The 17,661-nt window shown below is 43.5% G+C and overlaps 1 protein-coding gene across 6 annotated transcripts in view; it reads right to left on the bottom strand.

The window, feature by feature from the left end:
- The window catches only part of PRRC2C (proline rich coiled-coil 2C), a 76,814-nt gene that overhangs the window by 47,209 nt on the left and 11,944 nt on the right, over positions 1-17,661 (bottom strand). For 5 of the 6 annotated variants that reach the window (XM_040984246.1, XM_040984247.1, XM_040984249.1 and 2 more), the window contains exons 2-6: positions 8,462-8,640; positions 6,565-6,742; positions 4,885-4,994; positions 3,731-3,856; positions 1,447-1,664 (exon numbers count right to left, since the gene is read on the bottom strand). In XM_040984246.1, coding sequence (XP_040840180.1) covers positions 1,447-1,664; positions 3,731-3,856; positions 4,885-4,994; positions 6,565-6,742; positions 8,462-8,573 — 744 coding nt within the window. In that variant the 5' untranslated portion in view covers positions 8,574-8,640. The remainder of the gene's footprint in view (positions 1-1,446; positions 1,665-3,730; positions 3,857-4,884; positions 4,995-6,564; positions 6,743-8,461; positions 8,641-17,661) is intronic. The other variant, XM_040984250.1, reaches the window with a different exon arrangement.

Raw genomic sequence — 17,661 nt, 5'->3', positions numbered from 1 at the left:
AGATTGTTCTATTTCTGAGTCAGCTCTCTGCTAATGTCTGGGGAAAAACGTAACGGTTTGGGCTCTGATCACCCATGTGGGAAACCAGGACTCAATTCCAGGCTTTGGATTAGCCCAGCACTGGTTGTTATGACTGTTTGGGGAGTGATACAGCAAATTGAAGCTAAACTAACTTTCAAAGTAAACAAATCCATCTTGGGTGGGTGGGGGGGGGACCTCAACAATTGTATTTTATCTTTTATTTTTTGATGACACTCCAGGATGGTAAAAAAAAATTACAGAGGGTTAGAAATTTGGTGGTTATTTACAAGCTTAACACTTGCAATTTAAGCCAAAATGTAATAAATACAAGATCCAGAACTTTTCTATGGGTAATGGATATTTTAGAAGTTGTAAATTTCATTTTACATAGGCACATGTAATTTCTATGAGAACAAATGAATGAAGGTACTGATGTATTACTACTAAAGATACCTATGTCAAAAATAAATATTAAAAGAAAGTGCATGGACAGCATATCCAGCGCACACGGAGGATATGGCAGTTCATCAGAACCCACAGAGGACACTTGGTTGACAGAGGACAGAACAAATCAATGAACAACCCCAGCAATGTGCTGGCAGTAAAAATCTGGGCAAACGGAGACTAAAGTGAACTATGTCAGCCAGTGGATTCTGGGGAGATTTCATTGTGTTTGGAATGGTGAGACTGGCAGCAATTCAAATTGTGAACTATCAAAACCACTTAAGCAGGACCCTTGGAGTATGTCCCACGTCGGGGGACCTAGGATGGGTGGGAGGCTGGGTGGGGCTCCTCCCTTTACATTGCTGGCTGCATTCCAAGAGGGCCAGTTCAAGTCCTAGGCATTTCACTTCAGATCTAGCTCTGTGTCAATGTGCCTAAGAAGCAGCGGAAGATGGTTCAAGTTCTCTGGGCCTTTGTAACTCACGTGAGACACCAAGATGCAGTCCCTGGCTCCTGGCTTTTACTAGGCTATTTCAGCTCCTGCAACTATTTAGGCAGTGAACCAGTTAATGCAAGAAACTTCTCTTCCTCTCCTTCTAATTTTGTCTTCAAACAGCAATATATATATTTTTTTGAGATATGGTAAATATAAAGGAACTTCAAAACGTCTGTAGAAAACTGGTAAAGATTGCTCTTGTTTTGGCGTGATAATGAACAAGGTATAATGAACAATTGGTCTACCCATGGATCTAACAACCATTCTTACGTAATGCCGAATGCACCATGACATGAATATATCTTATGATCTCTTTAATGATCAAGACTCACACTCTACTGACAATAAAGTGGTTTCCTGCACCCATAATTAAAGGAAACAAAGTTTTAGTTAATGAAGACCTAAACTTTACTGCTCTTCAATTATTTCTTTGGATGTTAGATTAAAACCCTATTATTTCAGTTTGCTTTTTCTACAATACTCACATAAGGAGGCATCATGGCTCTATACTGAGAAGGAAGACCACCTGGCTGTCCATTCAGTTTAGCCTGTGGAGGGCCACAAGCAATCCTCTTTTCCACAACTTTGAGGATGTCGCTTTGTTCCGATGTTCCAGTTGTGCTATCATCCTGGCCAGGCAGCTTCTCATCTTGATCAGATGAAGGTGAGCCAGATTTGCCACCATCTCTCCAACAAGCCACATCTGGTATGGAAAACACAGTGGAATCAAAGTTGGCTCATTTCAATAAAATGGAATCAAATTCTATTCTATCTCCTCATGCTTTCAAGGTGTTTAGGAAGTCTACATTTGTGACTTCTAAAGCACAAAGAATATAGCTACCAGGGTGCAGCCATAAGCAATAACCAAGATTCATAGGATAGCACTACAAATTTTCTATGAAAATTCATCAATATTTGATAAAATTAAAAATGCTGTCCTTGACATCAGTGCTGTAGAGTAATGGGTAAAGTTCCTACCTATTGTGTTGGCCCTTCTTACGGGAGCCGAAAAAATTCAAGGCCCAGCTGTTACTCTTCCAACTGACTTCTTGCTAATGTCTCTAGGTCCAAATGTCTGGACCCTTACACCCACTTGGGAGACTCAGAAGCTCCTGGTTTCAGAAATGGCTCTGCTCCAGCCATTCTGAACTGCAGCTATTTGGGTAGTGAGCCAGCAGAGGGAAGAGCAATCCTTTCTATGACTTTTAAAAGCTTCAAACAAAAAAACAGCCACTCTCAGTCCACATCATATAGTTATGTTTTAGGGTAAAGCATCAGACTTTTCCAATGGAAGGAGATATATAACCCCAAAGGCTTGGCAGAGCTGGCCACACTCTCCTGCTAGTTTTAAGTGCTATAGCTCATCTATTTTTTTTTTTTTAAGAAACTCTGATAAGTAGTCAGAATCCAAGAGGACCTGAATGGTCTTTAACTCTTGATATTCACATCCTGTTAACTCTAGAATTGTATCAGGATTAGTTTACATCATGTATAGAACACAGCAGAATTGGGAGCATACCATTGTGCAGATTCCATCTTTTGAGTGGGGGATGTTTCTCATTTTCAGGAGGCCCACGCACGAAAGAGCCCACAGCCACACAAGTAAGCTCCAGCCAACAACTTCAGTACAGCTATCTTGGCTGTCCCTTAGCCATCCTCCCAAGGAGGCTCATCTTAGATTTCTGACCCTCTAGTTTGTGAACAACTGGCATAAAGGAACCTCCTCATGTGTGCTGTGTCTTCTGAGATACTACTTGGTAATGACAATAAGAAACTATCACAGTAAGACATGCAGTGAGTTAAGCCTTGCCTGTAATCCCAGCATTCTAGAGCACTGGTAAAGTTTTACTTCTGCTCCAGCTCCCTGTTAATGTGCCTGGGCTAGCAGTGGTTAGTTAATGGAACATGTGTTTGGGCCCATGACACACACATGGGAAATCAAAATGGACTCTAGGTTCTTGGTTTCAGTCTGCCTGGCCTTGACTGTAAGGCTATTTGGAGTGAACCAGATTATGGAGGATATCTTATCTCTCTGTGTATCACCTTCTGTAACTCCACCTTTTAAATAAATTAACACGCTTTTCGAAATTGCTTCCTAGCTTGAGCTCAGCAAGCACAGAAAAACAGAATATAAGAAGGAAATAAGTGAGTCACTGTCATTTACAAATAAATATGTATTACAGAAAAGCATGCTCAAAATGGAACCTCTGATGTCCCTAGTCATTTTGGTATGTTATTAAAAGATAGCTTTTGATAGAGTAAGACATTGAATAAAAGGCAAAATTTCTTTTTTGTTAATTTAAAGAGTTATTTATTTGAAATGCAAGAGTTACAGAGGAAGGGAGAGGCAGAGAAAGCTCTTGTACCTGCTGATTCACTCCCCAACTAGCTGCCATGGCAAGGGCCGGTCTGAAACCAGGAACCAGCAGCGTGATTCGGGACCCGTATGTGGGCAGCTGATGCACAAACACTACTTTCCCAGGCACATCAGCAAGGACTGGATTAGCTTCAACTGGCACTCACCTGGAATGCCAGGATTGCTGGCCACAGCTTAACACCATAAGCCCCCAACTTCATATTTCTAAGTTTTCTAATTCTAATGATACTGCTGGTACAAAAAAATTTAGGTTGAGTAGCAAGCAAGAAACAGTACTAGTCTTTTTTAAACTAGGCAATTTATAAATATAATAGAAATCAGAAAGTACTATCACAAACTAAAACACAACATGATCTTCCTCTGTACTTCCATTAAATAGAACGTAGTCTTACTTGGTGGGCGTAAACTGGGTCCAGGTCCGTAGCTGTCATCATTCGATTCTTTTTCTTTCTTTTCTTGATCCCCAGCTGCCTGCAGGCTGGGAAACTCTTGCTGAAATTGACTGTTCACTTGGATTCCTATGGATCAAAATAAATAAATAAATAAAAGCAAATTTTATATTACAGATAACTAAAACAACCCTCCCCCCAGGATAGAGCTCTCTGCCTCTTTTCTTTTGAATTCACCCACATTATAGTAACTATTCACAGCCACACACTTGCATTTCTAGAATCCTTTGGAAATCTAATGAACAGCCAGGAGATAAAAATCTATAAAATCTAGATGAAACTACACCAGATACCATTCTTGAGAATTATTTAAGATAACTGGGTAAGAGAGGAGTTAAATGTTTTTCTTTTATTATAACTCCTTACATTTTGAATAAGCATAAGGTTTCTTTGCTAAAACAGTTAAGAATTAGTTCAAATTATAGCACTAAAACAGAGTCTAGGAATGAATGAACACTGCAAATTGCAAAGTGACATTAACATGTACTCATTAAAAATTTTTTCCTGGAGACAGAGATTGCATCTCAGTATCCATCTACTTGAGCTATCTACTTTTCATTATTTATAACTTATACAAATTAAAAGAGCTACTTTTATTAGGTTGAGGGCCTAGACCGACTGTGAATTTTGTTTTATAGAAATTTTCTGTTGTGTGTAAGAATGGAAATTAACTTCTGTTGAGAAGTCAATCATTCCTTGGGGTTGACGTTTTATGTTCATCTTTTCCCAATAACAACAGCACATCTCAAACAGGAGACTGTGGTATAAACAGATGAACACTGTATTTTCAAAGCAATCTACACAATGTAGAGTTCTACTACAGGTATAGACTTCAACTGTACATATAACAGGAAGGAGAAGATGACAGAGGAATCTTAAAGATGCCCCTTTTAATTGCTGTCACCGCACCTTACATAGTTTCTGATTCTGAAATTATTTAAGCTAAGAGATTTTGCTTTAGAATACTCTTTTCTAGGGTCTGAATTTATCTTCGCTGTGTTTCCTACCCTTATGTAAATGCAGTCAGCCCCTTATCTCCTGCGTGGCTGCTCAGTAACTGTTGAGGTTATGAGTTTTAACAGCCAATGGCCACTTACCATCTCCTTGCCCGCCTTGCTTGTTACTGGCCCATGACTTGGGAGCAGGTGCTACTTCTGGGGGAGCTGCAACCCCAGGTTTTGGCTGTGCTGGTGGCACTTCTGGCGTTCTTTAAAAATAAAATAAAATATATAAATATATTTATTTATAGGTTCTGTTACTTCAGATACTGTTACGTTTAAATAGATAAAATTACTGAAGAATGTATGTACAAATTATTTTGGCTAAATATTTACTAAAATACATCTTTTATAAATGTTTCCCCTCTGAAGCATTCCTTTAAGTATGGCTGTTTTGGAGTTCATCCTACATTTAAATAACTCAATGCAATAGCAACTTTTGTTTTCTACTGATTTTATCATTATTATTACCTTAAAGACATTTACTAAATATAGCTATGAAAAAATGTTTTGGAGAAGTGAACATTATAATTAGAATAACAGCATATGCAGATAGACAGCCTAGACTGGCAGAATCATCTAAGGGTTGAGACTAAGGAAGTCCTTCATGTTGACAGGGTCCCCCGTTCACTCACTGAGGTTATGCAGAGCTTAACATTAGTATCCAACCCAGTGAGTAAAAAATATTTATAAAAGGTCTGTAGTACATATTCCTTTGTAATAAGACAATGCTCAAAAATGCAAAGGTAGTTAACTCACACAGAGAGGCACTCAATACAGTGGTCAAGATGCTGCTTGGAAAAGATGCCTATATCCTGAGTGTCTATGTTCATGTCCTGCCCTATTACTAATTCCAGCTTTTGTGTTAAAGCATACCCGGGAGACAGTGGTTGATGACACAAGAACTGGGGTTCTTACCACTGGTTTGGGAGACCTGAATTGAATTCCCAGCTCCTGGCTTCAGCCTAGCCCAGCACTGGCTGTTGTAAGCATGTGGAGTATAAATTAGTGGATAGAGAAATCTGTTTCACTTTTTCTCTTCCAAATAATATAAACATAAAATTATTTTGATTTAGCTAAGTCATTCATCTACACACAGATGGCTAAATAGCTGCTGAATGATGATCAAGACACAAACTATTCTACCCCAGCTTTTTTGTTAACTCCTGGTTACTGAATATGGTCTGTGAAGTTTCAATGTTAGAGACATTCTCCTCATCTTGCTAGCACAGGCATCCCATACGGGTGCTGGTTCCTGTCCTGGCTGCTCCACTTTCCATCCAGCTTGCCTGCTTATAGACTGGGAAGGCAGCAGAGAATGGCCAAAGCTTTGGGACCCAGCACCCATGTCAAAGGCCCAAAAGAAACTCCTGCCTTCAGATGGACTCATCTGCCATTGCGGCCATTTGGAAGCGAACCAGAGGATGGAATATCTTTCTGTCTCTCCTTTTCTTTGTAAATCTGATCTTTCCATTAAAAGTAAAATGAATCTTAACAAAAAAAAAAAAAAAAAAAAAAAGAGTTTAACTACTCACCATATTAGAAAGAGAACATCTGGCTTGGTGATATTTAGAGGGGAAAGGGCCTCATACATGCTATCTGATGAACAATTCTGTCATCTCTTTTACCACAGCAAACAAAAATGCTGAACTAAACCTAGCCATGAACATTAATCAAGTTATTACAGACACTTTAAAAAAGATCCAAGCACCCAGCACATGGTAGGTGCCCAAACAGAAACTTCCTGTAAAGAGGGAAGGATTCCAAGTTTTGACTCACTTCTCTTCTTCGTGTGGCTCTTGTTTTGATGCCCAGCCTGAGCCATCTTTAGGTACAATGTTCACATTAGGATCATTGCCTTTGTTTTCCGCTTTGAGACTTGGGAGATTAGCAGGTGGAGGCATGCGCCTTGAAATACCAACTTTTCCAAGACTTTGTAATCCATGTCGAGCTGCAACTAAAAGATTGATAACATCAACTTTCTTAGAACATCTGTCTTACTAGCCATTTCATTCTTCACATGTTACAGAAAAAGACAAAAATGAGCAGATCCAGGCCTGACGGGATGGCTTAGAGTTGAAAGAATCACTTGCATGCACTGGGATCCCATACGTGTACCAGTTCATATCCTGGCACCCCCACTTCCCATCCAGCTCCCTGCTTATGGCCTGGGAAAGCAGTCAAGGATGGCCGAAAGCCTTGGGACTTGCACCCGTGTGGAAAGCTCCTGGCTTCCGATCAGCCAGCTTGGGCTCTGGATGGGAGATCTTTGTCTTCTCTGCAAATCTGCCTTTCCAATAAAAATAAATCTTTGTTTTTTTAAAGATTTATTTATTTTTATTACAAAGTCAGATATACAGAGAGGAGGAGTGACTGAGAGGAAGAGCTTCCATCCGATGATTCACTCCTCAAGTGAGTGCAATGGCCAGTGCTGCGCCGATCCAAAGCTGGGAACCAGGAACCTCCTCTGGGTCTCCCACACAGATGCAGGGTCCCAAGACTTTGGGCCGTCCCTGACTGCTTTCCCAGGCCACAAGCAGGGAGCTGGATGGGAAGTGGAGCTGCTGGATTAGAACAGGCGCCCATATGGGATCACGGCGCGTTCAAGGCAAGGATTTTAGCCGCTAGACCACGCTGCCGGGCCCAAAAATAAATAAATCTTAAGAAAAAAAAGGGAAAGAGAAAAATAAATATGCAACTAGAAAATTAACAGAATTGTTATTATGATTATTCCAAACATCTTAAAGTAAGAATTTTAAATTAAATTACACATGCACAACACAATTTCAGCACTGGTTTGATCTAGCTGTTCCTCTGTGCAACCAGCTCTTGCTAATGTGCCTGGGAGGGCAGGAGACTGGCCCAAGCCCTCAGGCCCCTGCACCCACATGGGAGATCCAGAAGCTTAAGACTCCTGTCTTTGGACAGGCTAGCTTGAGCTCTCTCTCTGGGCAGTGAACTAGCAGACAGAGGATCTCTTCCATCTCTCAATAATAAATCTTTCCAAAAAAAAATCTTAAAACACACATACAAGAAATACAGGACTTTATTGCTAAAAAGGCACTAAGTATTAACATGGCATTGCACCTAACAATCTCAAGTTTTCCTCTTAAAAGTATATATATTTCTGGTTATTTTGTGCTGACACAGGGGAAAAACAAGATATTAAAAAATGGTTTCATGAAAGGGTAGGTTTAAGATTCAGATTTCGTGAAAAATGTGCACATACATTAAAAGGCCAGAAAAAATAGGAATGCGGTAGGAAATGGCTTTAGAAGAAATGAACCTACATCCCTCAGCAACGCCTAAGGACAGGGGTTGGAAATCTCAAGAGGAAGTGAAATGGAAGAGGCAGGCAGCAAGCTTAGACTCAATAATTAAAGTCATACCCCCTCCCCATGTAAGAGTCTGCCCACCTGTCCATTCCCCCTCACATGGGACTGGAGGACTACAACCACTCCCTTTCCAGGCTCACCAGAAGCCAGATAATGGCAAACACAGATCAAATTAGAGACATCTCTCTCCCTCTTTTCCCACTCTATACACAGCGTATCTCTGTAATCTCCTTACCTTTTAAACAAATTTCACACACGCGCACAACTGCAGTAAAGTTGGCTTCCCACACTAGCAGTTACAGAACACCAAGCTCAGTAAAGAGCCACTTCATTTTACTCACCTGTAGTTTTCTGAGTTTCTAATGATTTTCCCTTGTAAGTATTAAATAAACTGAGTGTTGCATATTTTTTCCCATCCTTCGCTTTTGTGCTCTGGCCTGACTTCTCCGACATTTCAGTAGAAACTCATCGAGTCCACAGCCTCCTGCCACACCCCTTAAAACCAGTCTTTAAGATGCACCTAAGAAAGAAAAGTAAGAATAACTTTAGAATTTATTAGTAACTAAAAACTCAGTAAATCCAAACAGAAATTGAAAAAACAAAAAACACCCCAAGCAGATTTCATAGTTGTCTTTAATATTGCAAAATTCCAACAGCTAATACATGGCACAAAATTAATAGATTGCTATGCATGCATTATTTATGGTTTCTGACAGCTTGAAGCTAGTTTAGAAAATGCGGGTTATAATTCATGCTCAGATCAATGTTCCAACAGTTATCTCTAGAATAGATGCACGATTTTCAATTTAACTGGCTTGAATCTACAAGCATCATCACTCAATACACACAGAATCCAACCATATGACAGCACCACTGATCTACTACAAATGATGTATCTGTACTTTCAGGCAGCCTGTCCCCAACAAAGGTGTATGAAATGCATCCTCTTTATTCTATAAAGGGTAAAATATTTCTTCACAAATACTGAAGACTGATCCCTCGGCTGACCCCTTGGTTTCCTGCTATCATAGACCCTAGCAGGCAGTGGTGATGGCCTAAAGTGACTGGATTCCTGGCTCTTGGTGGTGGCATGCAGGTATTTGGGGTGTGAATTAGTAGCTGCTCTCTCTTGCCTCCTCTCATATTTAAAAAAAAAAAAAAAAGATTTTAATAAATAAATAAAAAGGGATACAAAAATCATCTTGTACCATTTCCCTTTCATTTAGCAAAGTTTTGCACGAGGGCTTATTTGGGAGTTTAGACTGGAGAAGCGCAGCAGCTAACTCTATCACAGACAGCCTTGCTGAGGAGTGATGCACAGCACAGACCCGAGTAAGCATGTCACGGACGAATGCAGAGTCAAATCTACGGACTGTGCATGTGCTGACTGCATCCCAGCCAGGAATCACGCTACATGGACACAAACTGTTACATACAATTCACACCCCAAATACCTGCATGCCACCACCAAGAGCCAGGAATCCAGTCACTTTAGGCCAAAGAAATCTTCAATACCTTAGTGAGGGGTAACTAATCTTTGTGTCCTACTTAGTTAGGTGTATGGGAGTCCAAACTGACTGTTTCCTGTCCGTTTTAAGCTTTCCTTATTGGTCTCTGTTTATTTGATCTGATTTTTTAGGGGGGTTCCGGAGCAACCCTGATGGTCATTGCGAGAGGATGGGGAGCCAAAGTTGGAACTGGGCTAGGACCAGGGAAAGCTCCCCTCCTGAGTCCCAAAGGAATTTTACTGTTATTCTGTTTCTGAGGACTGCTCAGGGCTCCTGGCTGTTGTTCCGATGACATTAGATCCTGTGAGGAAGGATCTGGGCGACTTCAGAATTCTCGGCCTGCAAGGGCGCTCCAATTCCCCGTGGTCTCCTAGACAGATGGGATATAATCCTTGGCGCCCGTACTGATAGTCCTAGGTGAGGATCCAGGAGTCTCCAGGGTTGGGATACAAGCCCACTCCTGTCCTCCTGCTCCACTCTGGGGTCCCCCTCTGCTCTGTGCATATGACCTCCTGTTAAGGCAGTACACATTTCTAACAAATCACTGAGCTAAGCTGGAAAAGGATTCACTTACAACCAAAATAAGTATACTAATACACAAATAGCTTTTTACCATATAGAACTAAAATTAATTAATTATATACCAAAAGTGCTAATAATTATAGTGTGAAAAGGAAAAAACTCCTAGAATGTATCCTATTAATTCATCTTCAGCATTGATTTGGGACAGATATAGGAGTATTCACCTGCAATAATAAAGATAGTAAATACTCATTATTTGATAAAATCAAGACTAACAGATTTCCTATTGGGTAAAATAAAAAGGAACTAACATTATCAAGAGAGAGCTAATCTGGTCCTGTGACACAGTATATAATGTACACAGCTTGCTTGGTGCTGGTGCTCATGCTTGGGGTACCAGTTTGTCTGTTTCAGTGTAGGCTTTCTGCTAACACCTAGAGACCGCCGTGATGATTCAAGTACTTGGGTTCCTGCTATCCATATGGGAGACTGGAAGTCCCCACTCCTGGCCCACACCCAGTCATGTGGGGAAAGAACCAGCAGATCTCACCTGATCTTTACACACACACACACACACACACACACACACACACACACACACACACACACACACTGTCCCTTCTGTCTTTCAAATAAAAGAACATCATAACAAAAAAGGCAACTTGTTCTTTAACCCTTATTTGATGGCTAGGGTTTACCAAATCTTAGAACTTCTAACCCCATCACTATTGGGAAACCCTTTTTCTGTCAAAGGGAGCAACATCTTTAAGCTACATACTTTCACTTTTAAGAGCAAATCTATAAACCCATTCATATTTGTACTAATACTCTCTTCCTTCTACCACTTTACTAGATCTAGGTGTCATCAGGAAACTCATTAGAAAGGCAAATATAAGGCTCTACCCCAAATGGAATTAAAATCTGAGCACGGAACCTGTTTTACTCTGACTTGATTCTAAGGCTCATGAAATTTACTATCTTATTATCTGTTAACAACTTACTGCAAACAGCTACACCTATTTTTTAAATAAGTAATCTGAGAAAGAAGCCCAGCCTAGCAATTGATGTCTGTGTCCCGCCTGGCATTGAAGTATCTATATCTGGTTCTACCTCCTGAATCCAGTTTTGTTCATGTAGACTCTGGAAAGTGACTGTACTCCTGTCAGCCCCATGGCAGTTTCGGGCTCCCAGCTCTGATTCTAAGCAAAATCAGTCTGAAGGCATTTGTGAAGCAACTCCGCAGACCGGTGTTCCCTTGTTCAAAAAACAAGCAAGCAAGAAAGTCCTCCAGGAGATTCTAGTATGGAAACCAAAAAAAAAAAAAAAAAAAAAAAAACCAAAAAACTCACCATTCTCTTTCTTCCTATTCCATCTACTCATTTCCAATGCTCTCAACTCTGTCCATGCTTCCCCTTCTTATATAAACTCTTCTCTGTAGAAATTTGGCAACTATTTTTTTTTAAAATTATAATGAATACCCACATATCTCATATCTGAATTATATAGTTCTATCTGTACGTGGATATTTACCTAGTTGATTAGGCTCAAGGGCTACAGGAAGGTGGCTGAGATCACCATTTCCATATTCTCTTTGCTTCCTTCTTGTATATGGGAACAGGAGAACAAGGAGAGAAGTCACACCCAGCCTCCCAAATGCCTAAGCACCCAGGGATGGAGGACAGCAACCTGACACCAGCCAGGGTCCCCAATGTGGGACATGCTCCCAGGGTCATGCTCTTGAGGTTCAACAGTTCAGTAGTTCTGAATCACTGCCACTCCAAGCATGATGAAATCTCTCCAGAATCCGCTGGTTGACATAGTTCACCCTGGAATCTTCATTTGCCCAGTAATTCACTGTCAACACTTGGCTGGGGTAGTTGATCAATTTGTACTGTCCTCCATCCTCTGTTGTGGCACCGGGTGTCCTTTGCAGGTTCCAACGGACTACCGTATCCTCTATGTGCACCTGGATACGTTGCCCACTGCTCCATCCAAGTCACAAAGAGGCCCAGCTCTGACACATGCACTCCACAGTCTGACCATGGAACCTGCAGTTCTTTTTTATGGTTGGGGTTCTGAGTCCAGTTGGCGGGATCTTCAAAGAAACTTCATCTGAGTTGACCCCAAACCTGATTCTCGTGTGCTTGCCAATGCAGAGTCTGGCACAGTCTGTCAGCCCAATCAGCTTACGCACATGCTGGTGGTTGCAATTGCTGGGTCAGTTCTGTCTCCAGCTCTGTCTTTTAAACAAATCAGTGGGTTTTGCAGTCCAGCCTGATCCTGCCCACCACACTTAGCCTTCACAGACGCTAGCAGGAGTTGTAGCCTAGTCCAACCAGCCTGCAATAACTCCACCAGTCCTGCCCCTTGCACTGATTCCCGAGCCTGCCAGTATGTACAGCAGACTTGTCCTGTCTGTCTCACACGTCATACACGTCACTGGGCACTGAAGCCTAATTCAACCCAACCAGCTGCATTATCCAGCTAGACTCTGTCTAGCCACATCCGCCCTGTCCTGTTCTCACGCTCACCAGAGTGACAACCTAAGTGGGAAGTACTCACTGTTTCCCTACTGGGCCCATTCCCACTCCTGGATCCTGCATGCTCCAGGTGGTTCTGTAGTTTAACTTCACAGATTTTACCCACCCTCCCCCCACCTACTCCCCAGGCCAGCACCTGCCACCTGATGTGGCAAAACCCAACCAACACACACCGACTCTGACTTTTGCTTGCACCAGTAGGAACAGTCAACCCAGCCTGGCTTTCCCCTGATCCAGACACATAAGGCCAACAGATGCTGTAGCCCTGCCCATCCCCAAGCCCAACTCATGCTCTCCAGTAGGAGTGGTGGTTCAACAGGGGAGCCCTCCACATTCCTCCTACTGGCTTCACCTCCTGCCCCCATGGGTCTCATGTGTGCTGCTTGAGTGCTGCAACCCAGTCTGGCACGACCTGCCTCACCTTGACGTTTGCCAGTGGGTGCTGTAGCCTAGCCCAGTTCATCCGGTCCTGGCCCTCATGTGAACTGGCTTGCGTTGTGACCCAACCTGCACAACCCACATTCAATTTAGTGCTTGAATTTGCCAGTGGGTGATATAAACTGGCCCACCTGGTTTGCCCCTGAACTATGCCAAAATGTATGTTGGTCAGTAGCATTCCCTGGCCTGGTCCAGGCTGCACCCTATCATGGTTCTTGCACTCACCTGCAGGTAGTGTGTCCCAACAGAGGAGTTCCCCAAGCTCTTCCATCAGAATCTCTCCTAGTGCCAGATCTCGTGCCTACCAGTGGGTCCGTGGGCCAGCCTTACTTAGTCCACCTCCTGTCCTAGCAGAAACAGTAGCCTTTCCTGACCGGCCTTCAACCCATTCCGGTTTTTATTGTTGGGTATTACAACCCAGCCCAGCCAAGCCTGGTCCACATGCAGGCTCAGCAGGGGGCAGAGACCTAGCCTAGTCTGCCCTATACCTACACTGGTCCTTACGAACACCCAACTGTTGCTGGAGTCTAGCCCAGTATGGTAAACCCAGCCCCAGTCCACACTTGTGCATCAGTGAGTACTGGAGTCTAGCTCAGTTTGGCATATCCCAGATCCAGTACACACCTGTGCTGAGGGACACTGCAGCCATGTCCAGACCAGATAATAACCCCCACTCTGGCCTTTGCACTCACCGGTGGGACCAACAACCCAGCCAGGGCATCCCCTTAGCTCTCCAGTCAGGTCTGTTCCCAGCCATAAATCTTTTATGCGTCCCAGTGGTTGCTCTAACCCAACCGGACATAGCCCCTTATCTGTCTTGGCCTTTGCCTTTGGAAGTTGTTGCTTGGCCTGCTCCCAGTCTGTTCCTATCCCTGGCTCATACAATCTGGTAGGTGTGACAGCCTAGCCTGGCATGACCTGATCTCCAGCCTGGTTTCTGCACTTGCTGGTGAGCTAAGATTTGCTTGGCTCCACCCAGTCTGCTCTCTTCCAAAGCCATCAGCAGGAGCTAAGACCCCCAACAGGGGAGTTTCCCAAGTTCCCCCACTCAGCACATTCCCAGACCCAGATCTCAACACATGCTAGCAGGTGCTAGGCCCCTGCCCAGCATAGTCTGCTCCTCCATGTTGGCCTCAGAATGAGCTGGTGAATGTTGTGGCCCAGCCCATCCCACACCCTGTTTGAGGATCCACATGTGGGTGCTGCAGCCTGGATCTGCTCAGCCTGTTTCCAGCCCTATTACCCATGAGTGTCGGTGGGGTCTGTGGTCACACCTAGCTTAGCCCATCACCTCTGCAACGATTAAGTGAACCAGCAGGACTTGTATTTCCACAGGGTTGGGCCTACAAATCCCCCACAAAATCTACCCCCCAAGAACTGGTTCTCTCACATGCTGGTTAGTGTCATGGCCCAGCCAAACATGACTGGAACCATGGCAGCAGTGGACGGGGAGCTAGGATCCCCAGCGGAAAGCCTGGCCCAGCAAATTCTCCCAGCCACATGTCGGTGGCTGGGAGATTCACTCGCACCTCTTAGCAGACTTACCTGGACTTTGCCCACCAACATGGTGCTGATGGGCGGAGCCACGATCCCGACCATGACCAGAGCAGTCCAAGGTCCAGACAGCATGATCACTGGAGGAAAATTCTCAGACCTTGGGCTTGGACAAGCCCAGGATTCTCCACTACTCGGCAGTGGTGGAAGCCTGATTTGGTACAGGTTCTCCTAGCCACAGCCACGTCTTGGCAACTATTTTGGCTTCAGTGGTAAACAAATATCTCAAATTTCTTACTTCCAGACAGTACTATGGTTCCTGAAGGCTGTATCTGACTGCATATATAGTTTTGTTTTGAATAGGTTCAGTTCTAAGTAGAATACAACTAACACCATTTTAACAGAAAAATCCATCTAACATTTTTCTTAACCTAAAATGGAAACTGTTGTTAAAAAGCTAAATTGAGACAGGATTTTTAAAAAATTATTAATTTTATTGGAAAGTTAGATTTACAGAGAAAAGAGACAGAAAGATATTCTATCCGCTGGTTCACTCTCTATGTGGCCCCAACAGCTAGAGCTGAGGTTATCATGAGTCAGGAGGCTCTTCTGGGTCTCTCCTGGACCTGCTCTCCCACATGACTAAGCAGGGAGTTCGATGGAAGTGGAGCAGCCGGAACATGAACCAATTCCCATATGTGATCCAGTACATGCCAGGTGAGCATTGTTAAATGGCTGCTTGGGAAACCCACATCCCATTGCCAGTGTCAGTCTGAGAAGACAGCTAAGGTCAGCCTGTATGTTAGGGTTCCTGGAATTTGCAGTCCATCTGTAGATGAGAGATCTCTGTCACTCCGCTCTTCAAATTAGTAAACAAATCTTTTACAAAACAAAATGTTCACGATTCAAAGTAATAATCAGACTCAATGCAACCCCTACTGAAATTCCAGTAGCGGGACCGGCGGTGTAGCCTAGTGGCTAAACTCCTTGCCCTGAATGTGCCTGGATCCTCTATGGATGCCGGTTCTAATCCTGCCAGCTCCACTTCCCTGCCAGCTCCCTGCTTGAGGCCTGGGAAGGCAGTCGAGGATGGCCCAAAGCTTTGGGACCCTGCACCCAGGTGGGAGATCTGAAGGAACTTTCTGGATCCTGGCTCCAGATCGGCATAGCACCAGCCATTGTGCTCACCTGGGGAGTGAATCATCGGATGGAAGATCTTCCTCTCTGTCTCTCCTCCTCTCTGTATGTCTGACTTTGCAATAAAAATATATAAATCTCTTAAAAAAATAAATTCCAGTGGCATTTTTCATCAAAACCGAAAATTCACATGTCTATGGAACCACAGAACACCCCAAACAGCCAAAGCTATCTTGACAGGAAGAAAGCAGACACAATTGGATACATCACATCAGACAAGATAGTATTATGGCACTACCAAAATAGCACCCACACGGACTAATGAAACAGAATGGTGAGAAAGGAAACAGTCTCAAGGCAACACAGATGAGTCCATGAGAACACACAGAAGGGTTAAGGACAAGCTCTTCAAAATGGTGCAGGCAAATGATAGTCACATGCTCACAAACGGTATTATATCCTTGTACAACACACAAAGCCAAACCTAAACTTAATGAAACAAAACTGAATCCAATACAGACCTACAGACCTAAGGTAAATATATAACCCCTGAAACTAAACTCTTGGAAGACAGCAGAAGAGTTCCTTGAAATTCACCTTTGCAACGGCTTTTTGGATATCATATTAAAAGTTTCGTCAGCAAGAGTAAAAATAAGGGCCCGGCGCGATGGCGCAGTGGTTAAGGTCCTCACCCTGCACGCCCGGGATCCCATATGGGCACCGGTTCTAATCCCGGCAGCCCCGCTTCCCATCCAGCTCCCTGCCTGTGGCCCGGGAAAGCAGTCCAGGACGGCCCAAAGTCTTGGAACTCCTGCACCCGTGTGGGATACCCGGAAGAAGCTCCTGGCTCCTGGCTTTGGACCGGCATAGCATCGGCCGTTGCGCTCACTTGGGGATTGAATCATCAGACGGAAGATCTTCCTCTGTATCTCTCCTCCTCTCTGTATATCTGCCTTTCCAATTAAAAAAAAAAAATCTTAAAAAAAAAGAGTAAAAATAAACAAGTGGGATTACATTAAATTAAAAATCAAAATCAAATCTGCTCAGCAATGAAATAATCAACAAAATGAAAAGATAACCTATAGAACAGAAGATTAAAAGGCTATTAACCCTACAGCAAAAACAAGACAAAAAATGCTTTAGAATTGGCAAAGTATATGAAGAGGTATTTTTCCAAAGAAAACAATGGCCAAAAGATGCATAAAAAGGTGCTTAATACTACGAACTGGATAAATGCCAATCAAAAGTACAATAAGATCACCACATACCAATTATGATGGCTTACTATTAAAGACAAAACAAAGGTGTTAGCAAGGATGAGAAGATGACCTGTGCACACTGTAGATAGAAATATAAATCAGTGGGCCCAGTGGAGTGGCCTAGTGGCTAAAGTCCTTACCTTGTATGCACCGGGATCCTATATGGGCGCCAGTTCTAATCCTGGCAGCTCTACTTCCCATCCAGCTCCCTGCCTGTGGCCTGGGAAGGCAGTAAAGGATGGCTCAAAGCCTTGGGACTCTGCACCCGCGTGGGAAACCTGGTGGAACTTCCTGGATCCTGACTTAGGATTAGCATAGCACCAGCCATTGTGCTCACTTGGGGAGTGAATCAGCAGATGGAAGCTCTTCCTCTCAGTCACTCCTCCTCTCTGTATATCTGACTTTCAAATAAAAATAAATCTTTAACAACAACAAAAGAAGGGCCCGGCGTGCTGGCGCAGTGGTTAAGGTCCTCGCCTTGCACGCCCGGGATCCCATATGGGCGCCGGTTCTAATCCCGGCAGCCCCGCTTCCCTTCCAGCTCCCTGCCTGTGGCCTGGGAAAGCAGCAGAGGACGGCCCAAAGCTTTGGGACCCTGCACCCGCGTGGGAGACCCGGAAGAGGCTCCTGGCTTCGGATCGGC

The sequence above is a fragment of the Ochotona curzoniae genome, unplaced genomic scaffold (genome assembly GCF_017591425.1).
Source record: "Ochotona curzoniae isolate NIBS_2020 unplaced genomic scaffold, NIBS_Ocur_1.0 contig_4105, whole genome shotgun sequence".
NCBI lineage: Eukaryota > Metazoa > Chordata > Mammalia > Lagomorpha > Ochotonidae > Ochotona > Ochotona curzoniae.
The sequence above is the reverse complement of the archived record's forward strand: the minus strand, read 5'-3'. Positions and strand labels throughout refer to the sequence as shown.